The sequence below is a fragment of the Coffea arabica genome, chromosome 5e (assembly GCF_036785885.1).
Source record: "Coffea arabica cultivar ET-39 chromosome 5e, Coffea Arabica ET-39 HiFi, whole genome shotgun sequence".
In the NCBI taxonomy this organism is placed as follows: domain Eukaryota; kingdom Viridiplantae; phylum Streptophyta; class Magnoliopsida; order Gentianales; family Rubiaceae; genus Coffea; species Coffea arabica.
This window is the reverse complement of record NC_092318.1, coordinates 3,864,307-3,872,777: the sequence shown is the minus strand read 5'-3', so window position 1 is coordinate 3,872,777 and position 8,471 is coordinate 3,864,307. Positions and strand designations below refer to the sequence as shown.

General features: G+C 40.6%; 1 protein-coding gene across 1 annotated transcript; it reads left to right on the top strand.

Annotated features, from left to right (window-relative positions):
• The first annotated feature begins 987 nt into the window (after window positions 1-987).
• On the top strand, window positions 988-8,241 carry LOC113722599 (uncharacterized). The gene is made up of 12 exons (XM_072049494.1): window positions 988-1,330; window positions 1,487-2,494; window positions 2,595-5,220; window positions 5,400-6,098; window positions 6,253-6,397; window positions 6,481-6,754; window positions 6,848-6,944; window positions 7,155-7,279; window positions 7,458-7,536; window positions 7,637-7,766; window positions 7,857-8,008; window positions 8,097-8,241. The coding sequence occupies exons 1-12, from the start codon at window positions 988-990 to the stop codon at window positions 8,239-8,241; spliced, it is 5,823 nt and encodes a 1,940-aa protein (XP_071905595.1).
• Window positions 8,242-8,471: the final 230 nt, after the last annotated feature.

Genomic DNA, 8,471 nt, shown 5'->3' with positions numbered 1-8,471 from the left:
TATGGACTAAACTAACGTACTCGAGGCATGAAATGAAAAGGTGTTCAGGATAGAAATAATAGCAGGGAAAATTGAGTAACTTTTTCTACTTTTATCTTCACAAGTGTATTTACTCTTTGAATTCTTTGATTTATCATTGATTGTCTTAAACTAATTCCATTTTAGGTCTAGGGTCTTATGAATATACTCTCTGCAACATATACGATCATTTGCGCTAATTTTTCTTTTCCAGTAAACTAGCCTTTTCTTTTTTAAGTTTCTTGTTCACACAGGAAGCCTGGCTCTTTTTTCCTTTTTTCCCCCCTTCTCAGCTGCCGACTTGAAGGAGCCTCTGTGGGTGTTCCTCTGCATTCTACTGCTGTTCGTCTTCCTACTTTAGAGATCTATCAGGTTTTACATTTGCCTCTGTTGTCTTTTATGTACATACACTTTGTTATTTGTTCTTTCTACCATCTCATTCTTGCCATGCAGTCCTCCTTGGTTCATACATTCTTTTGCATGTCTACTTTTTCGAACGTTACAAGCCAGTTCTTTTTTTTTCCCCCTTTGTAGCTGGTATTTATTTGTTTCTGGTAGCTTCCTTTCATGTTTGAAGTATATTTTTGTTTTTTATGCTTCTTCCAGATGGCTGTGCTTTTGATTTTTTTCCTGTTACCAATACAATGATGGTATGTAGCTTGCTACTGGATTGCTGTGACCGTATGTAGCTTGTTACTAGATTGACTCTTACTTTTTGCTTTCGTCCAGCTATGTCCCCCCCTGTAGCTCGTAGCCTGCCTTTTCCTCTTGTTTTGAACTGGTTGATTGCCATTTGTTTTTTTCTCCTTTCTGTTGCCTACGTTTTTAGCCCCTTTGACAGTATGTTAGGAGTCAAGTTGCTGTAAAGCATTTTGTAGCAACCTGTTTCTTCCTTCTAAATTCCTGCTCCAGTTATCTTTTTTCATATTTCTTTTGTTTGTAACTTATGCCCTATTAAGGCTTGCATTTATGGATCGTAATGCGACCCGCCGCAAATGTTATGCTGAAATGCCACAGCATTTGAGAGACGCCATGCTGCGTCGTAGGAGAGAAAAGTACGCTGAACAGAGAGCACAATCATCTCCTGTTCATGTTCCTTCGCCGATAATACGTCAGCTAAAAAAATCTGAACAGAACAGAAAGGGGTATCTTTCCAGATCTAGAATTGACGCTAGCGGTGCGGCCTTATCCTGTCCAGCAGATCAACCACTCGTTTCTGCTGCTATCCAGCCATCTACTAACATGTCTGTTCTATCTCAACAGCCTATTTCTTCTGTTCCTTCGCCTCAGCCTTCGCTCCTACCTCCTGGAGGTATACTTTTGCCTCGATAGCTATTCTCTTCTCCTACTGGCCAGACCACTTGGAATACTTTGTTTTTCCTTTGCCTGCTTGTCTGGCCTTTTTTCCTTTCCATACCATATTTCGCTCGTTCAAGGGTTTTTATCTACTTCTTATTGTTCCTGTCAGTTTCTAATACTTTTGTTTCTCACCAATGCCCTTTATGCTTAGCAGCTGCTCGGCCTGGTTCTTCACCGGCCAGTCCTGTTCAACAAAGACAGCCTGCCAGGAGATCACAGCCTATCATTGCGAAACGGTCCCGTTTAGAGAAAATTCCAACTAAACCTCTAACTCTTCCTAATGTACCACATTGTCAGCATTGTGGTGCAAAGAGGTTCTATCTTGAACCTCCAGGTTTTTGTTGTTCGAACGGGGCAGTTTCACTTGTGCAACACGCGCTTCCTTATGACCTCGTTCGTCTTTTCACTGGGATGGACGAGGAAAGCACAGAATTCCAAAGAAATATTCGCACGATTAACAACAATCTTGCTTTTACTACCTTTGCTGCAAAATACGATAGAAACCTCACAAAAAATAGCCATGGAGTTTACACGTTTCGTGTTCAAGGTCAGGTCTATCACTTGCTTAACAGCCTTTCGCCTTCAGCCTCTCCTCCTACTGGTATTCAATTGTTGTTCTATGACTATGATGAAGAGCTCTCGCTGAGACTTCATGACTCACCTCGTTTACGTGGGAGTACTCTTGAATTTCTAATGCACGTGCTTCAGAGGAATCCTTATACCAGGTTCTTTAGGAGTCTTCGTGATGTTCCTCAACTTGAGAAACATAGGATCATACTCAATTCTGATCCAGGTTTGGACCAGCGAGTATATAACCTTCCAGCTACTTCTCAGGTAGCTGCGATTTGGACCGAGTCGGATGACCAGGCTCTCGAAAAAAATGCCCACATTCAGGTGTACACCCATTCGAGCTCCTGTCATAGGATACAACATTATTATGCTTGTTACGACCCCTTACAGTATCCGCTCTTGTTCCCTCGCGGGGAATCTGGGTGGCATCATGGTATCCCAAAGAAACCTGCTCCTCCTAAGAGAAAACAAAAACCTGATGAGGATGATATGCTGGATTTTTCCCTTATAGAAGAACCTTCTGATTTGATTGCTCTTGAAAATACAGGTATTTTCAAGTGCTTAAAAAACTATAGCGTTGTTTCTGCTCCCTGCCCATTGATCCTTCTATTAGAAAAATTTCTACCACATTTAATTTTTCCCTGCAGTGGCCGAGAAAGGGAAAGCAAAACGAGACACTGTTTCAGCTAGAGAGTATTACTGTTACAAGTTCCAAATAAGAGAAGATGATAGGTCGATGCTCTTACACGCTAGAAGGTTGTTACAACAGTTCTCAGTTGATGTTTATGTTAAGATTGAAACGTCGAGGCTGAATTTTCATAGGAACAAACAAAGGGAAGTTAGGTCTGAACTACTTAAGGGAATCATTGATGGTGTGTCCACCGGCTGCAGTACTGGGAATGACGTTGGTCGTCGGATATATCTTCCGGCTTCTTTCATTGGTGGTCCAAGAGATATGAAGCGTAGATATCTAGATGCTATGGCTTTGGTCCAGAAATTTGGTAAACCGGACCTCTTCTTGACTATGACCTGTAACACCATGTGGAAAGAGATACAAGATAACTTGAAATATGAAGAAAAGGCTCAAGATAGGCCAGATTTGGTTGCTAGAGTTTTTCGGGCAAAATTTGAGGTTCTTAGATCAGAAATTGTTAAGAAAAAACTCTTTGGCGAAGTTGCAGCCTTTGTTTATGTAATTGAGCACCAAAAAAGAGGCCTTCCTCATGCACACATGCTGGTGATTTTGAAACCAGATGCTAAACCGCTTAATCCAGATGCCTATGACAGGATAGTTTCTGCCGAGCTACCTGACCCAACAGAACAAAGCTACTTATACTCCCTTGTTATAAAACACATGATGCATGGCCCTTGTGGGTCACTAAACAAAGAAAATGTCTGCATGCGAAATGGAATGTGTAAGAATCATTATCCAAAGGAATATCTTGAACGGACTACTCATTCTGAAGATGGTTACCCTCATTATAGACGAAGGCAGAATAACCGATCTGTTAGGGTAAGGAATCATTGTCTAGACAATAGATGGGTTGTCCCCTACACTCCATACCTTCTTGCTCTTATAGATTGTCACTTAAATGTCGAAATTTGCTCCACTGTTAAGCTGGTCAAATACTTGTACAAATATGTATACAAGGGGCATGACAGAGTCAGTTTCCATATTCATTCTGAAAATACTTCGGAAGATATAGATGAGATCCATGAATTCCAATCTGCTCGATGGGTTGCAGCTGCTGAAGCAATGTGGCGCATTTATAGATTTCCGATTTCAGAAATGTCGCCTTCTGTTTACACGCTTCAGCTCCATCTTCCAGGCGAACAAATGGTTTCTTTCCATAGGAATTCGAACCTATCAGATCTGATCAACAGTGCAGATTTTTCTAAAACAATGCTGACTGAGTTTTTTTCCATGAATAGACGAAGTAAACAGACACGCATGCTTAAATGTCTGTATCGGGATTTTCCAGAGTACTTTGTTTGGCATTCCGATAAGAAAAAATGGACTCGCAGAAAACGCAGAAAGGTCATCGGAAGAGTGGTTGCGGTTAATCCCAGTGAAGGTGAACGATACTTTCTAAGGTTGCTCTTATCTCATATTCGTGCGCCAAAGTCATTTAACCACCTTCTTACTGTCAATGGCCAACTTTCGTCTTCCTATCGAGAAGCTGCCTTTCGGATGGGCTTGCTTCAATCTGATGCTTATATAGAAGACACTCTTGACGAAGCCAGTACTTTTCAAATGCCTTGGTCGCTTAGAGCCTTGTTTTCAATGTTACTTGTTTTCTGTGCTCCTTCCAATCCTATTAGTTTATGGGAGAAATATGAGAAGGACTTGTCATCTGATTTCGAAAGAAACGGCCTTGCAAATGGCCGTGATCCTGCTTACATTAGGAGATGTGTGCTGCAGGACATAAATAGATCACTGGAGCAGATGGGTAAACGCATTGGTGATTACCATCTGGTCCCTGACGATCATTTGTTTACTGACCATGAACGTTTTGCCAAGGAAATTGAAAGTGAACGGAATATTCCCTTTTCAGATGATGATTTGCTAACGGTTTATCAATTGAACGTTGGTCAGCAAGCTGCATATAATACTATTATGTCAGACATCTATTCACCTGATTGCAAAAGCTTCTTTGTCGATGGTCCTGGAGGAACGGGTAAAACCTTTTTGTATCGTGCCCTACTTGCTACGTTGCGGACTCAAGGCCATATAGCATTGGCAGTTGCCTCATCCGGGGTAGCAGCGTCTATTCTTCCTGGAGGGAGAACCGCTCACTCACGGTTTAAGATTCCTCTTGATGCATCAAGCACTAAGACTTGCCAAATCAGTAAGCAGAGCTCGATTGCTAAACTGATTGTCATGGCCAAGTTAATCCTGTGGGACGAGGCTTCAATGGCGAAGCGAGATACCATTGAAGCATTTGATCTACTCCTTAAGGATATCATGGACAGTGACAAGCCGTTTGGTGGTAAAGTTGTCGTTTTTGGTGGCGACTTTCGTCAAACGCTCCCTGTCATTCAAAATGCAACACGAGATATTCAGGTTCAGGCCAGCTTTGTCAACTCTACTTTGTGGGGCAGCTTACAAATAATTACTCTAACGGAGAATATGCGAGCTCTTCTAGATAAACCGTTTTCAGAATTCCTTCTTAGAGTAGGCGAAGGGACTGAACCTGAGGACGCAGATGGCCGAATATCTCTATCCAATGACATATTAGTACCGTATGATAGCAAGGATACTTCTCTTGACAGGTTGCTTTCTAATTCACGCCTTTTATATATATCGCCATACGTTTCTGCATTATAATACTTCCGTTGGTATTCATTTGAACGCACCTACGGGATAACTGTACTGCTATTTATTATAGCATCGTCATAGGCGACCCTGCCGCAAATTGTATTTGTCTTGACTAGCTCCTATGATCACACAGGTTAATAGAATCAGTGTTTTCAGACTTGCGGCTTTACTCTTTGGATCCCTATCTAATGATAAATAGGTGTATCCTATCCGCAACGAATAGTGCAGTTGATGATGTAAATCAGATGATAATTAGTCGGTTCCCAGGTCAGCCTTATACTTATACGAGCACTGATAGAACACTTAATGAGCGCGATCAAGGAGATTACGAAGATTTTCTTAACTCTCTGAATCCAAAAGGCCTCCCTCCTCATAAATTAATCCTAAAGGACAACTGTCCAGTCATTTTGCTGCGCAATCTGAACCCAGCTGAAGGTCTCTGCAATGGCACTCGCCTTATCTGCAAAGAGCTCGGGAAAAATACAATCTGTGCTGAGATTGCCGTTGGACAACATCGAGGCAAAAAGGTTTTACTTCCAAGGATTCCACTTCAATCAGCCGATAGTGAGAAGAATGGTATTCCTTTCAAGAGGACTCAATTCCCAATTAAACTTTGTTTTGCAATGACTATTAATAAGTCCCAAGGTCAGACACTAGATTATGTGGGAATTTATTTACGTGAACCGGTCTTTTCCCATGGACAACTGTACGTTGCTCTTTCTCGTGCAAAAACATCTACATCGGTCAAGGTTCTCATTGTACCAGGGACTTATAGTGATTCTGTGACTTCTGGTAAAACGAGAAATGTTGTTTATCGTGAGGTTTTGCAGCTGTCTAAATCATCATTTTTTTGACTTGGTTAGCTCTTCTTGATTTTTTCTATATTGATCTGCAATTTTTTCCTTTTCAACTGATGCTGTTTGAACATTTAACGAAGTACAAAGAACATATTTATCACTTATACGTAATTAGCTTGTTCCCTCCAGGATGTCTGAGTTGCTAAAAATTGCTGATATCAAGCCAAAAATGCAAAATTGGACAGCCAAGGTTTTTGTCAAAGAAAAGATGCATCCTGGTTCGGGCAAGACTAGCCCGACAAGATATCAAAAATTTGTGCTGTCTGACTCAGAGGTTTTTCCCTCAGCCTTTTTGCTTCTGTCGCCTTTACCAGATGTCTAACCTAGACTAATCCATTTCATGTTATTTGTTAGCAGGGTTCTAGGGTCCAGGGTATCCTTTTCAACAATGCTATTGAAAAGATGGGTCCGAAGCTGCAATTGTATAAGAAATATCGTATCTCCAATGCTGAGGTGAGAGAGATTGACAAGAAATATCAGTTTGATGGAATAACCATCCAGTGGGTTATCAGCACTCGTACTGTTGTTGAAGAAGATGACGATGACGATGGCTCCATCTTGCCCTTCCATTTTGATTACATCCCTTTTAGAGACTTCCCGCTCTTTGTTGATTCGAAGAGCAAAACTGTTGGTAATCTAACGTTAAGTTGCATACCTGCTACATTTGATAAAATCATCAAATCCTCCTTTCAAATAGTTGACACTTTTAAATCCTTGATATTAGATGTCCTCGGAGTGGTCATCGATGTACAGTCTGCTGAGCCAATCAGAATCCAATCGCAGGATTCATATGTCCAGCGGTTTGTAATCGTTAACGAAGAGTAAGTTTCTAAAAAACCTGTTTTCCTGCGGATCCTTCCTTCTTTTCTACACGCCGCTTACACGTTCATGCAGATATGTTGTGATTTATTACAAAACTGATCATATAATTTGGAAACCAGAATACAACCTTCTCTTCAAATTATCGCTTACGAATACAGGCTGGTGTCTTACGATTTATTAGAAAGCTGATCATATGCTTTAAAAAACAGAATGCAGCCAGTTGTTCTCTCTCTCTGGAATAGGTTTGTTGAAACTGAAGGCAAAGTTCTTATGCAGCTGCTTAAAAAGAGGCCAGTTCTTATTTGCCGCAGGGTCAAAGTTGTCTCTTATAATGGTATCCTTACTTTATTTCCTTATCAAGTTGTCTCTTTTTAGGTACAACAATGTTCACAAATGATACTGATATGAGGATACTGCCTTATTTCGATTTCATTCCTTAGTTATTCTTGAGTTAGCATATTTCATTTTTTTTTTTCTGTTTTCTAAATACCATGCACTCCTCTTTCTGGCAGGAATTGCGCTCTCCACTAGAAACGATTCGGTGCTTCTCATTGATCCACCTATTGGAGATGCAAGCCATTTGAAAACTTGGTTAGTTCGAATTGTTTCTTTTCACCTTCTGCCGATTTCAAGAGTAGCAATTGTATATTGTACCTGCTAATTATGTACTTACTTTTATCTTCTATCAAAGGGCAATGAGAAATGAAAGCCAGTTTGCTACACTGGTTCAGGAAAAAACTTATAATATGCATAGTCCCAGGATGTTTCATCAGTCAAAGCACAAAATTTCTACTATACAGGCTGTCCTAGCAACTCAGAAGGTCATTATATTAAAATACCTGCGCTTTGTCGCTTTGTTATTAAAATACCTGCGCTTTATTATACCTGCGCTTTTGTTTTGATGTTCACAGCTCGCCTGGGTTAAAGCTCGTTTCTGTTTCCAGAACATATTCCAAAAATATTGGTATATGTCTTGTGTTAAGTGTCATCGTCAGACATCGGCCAACTATGGCCACACTTTTACCTGCAATCACTGTAACGAAAGGCAGCCTGCGACCCCGCGGTAAGCTACATATTCCTGTTTACTGAACATTGATCTGTACTGTTGAAGCATTTCCTATTTTTTTCATGTTATTTAACCTTCGAACCAGGTGCCGCTTTGATGTTGATCTAAGTGATGATACCGCCGTTATGACGGCTTCTGTATTTGGTGAATTAGCTGAGCAATTGCTTGGCATTTCTGCTGTTGCGGCAATGGATTTTTATAACAAGGTTTATATCACGATAATGAACTAATGCTCTACTATGTAAAACAAACAAAAATCCGCATTATGAAGCCCTTTGTTGCTATTTCTTACATAGCCATTTTCCTGAATTTATTCTCAGAATGAAGAACTCCCGCTCGAACTAATTCATGACGCATTGAAGTTCAAGACATTCATTGCTCAAGTTAAGCCTGGAAATACCAAAGATGATGGGACTTATCAGCGATATACAATTGTTTATTACTTTGAAGACAACGGAGA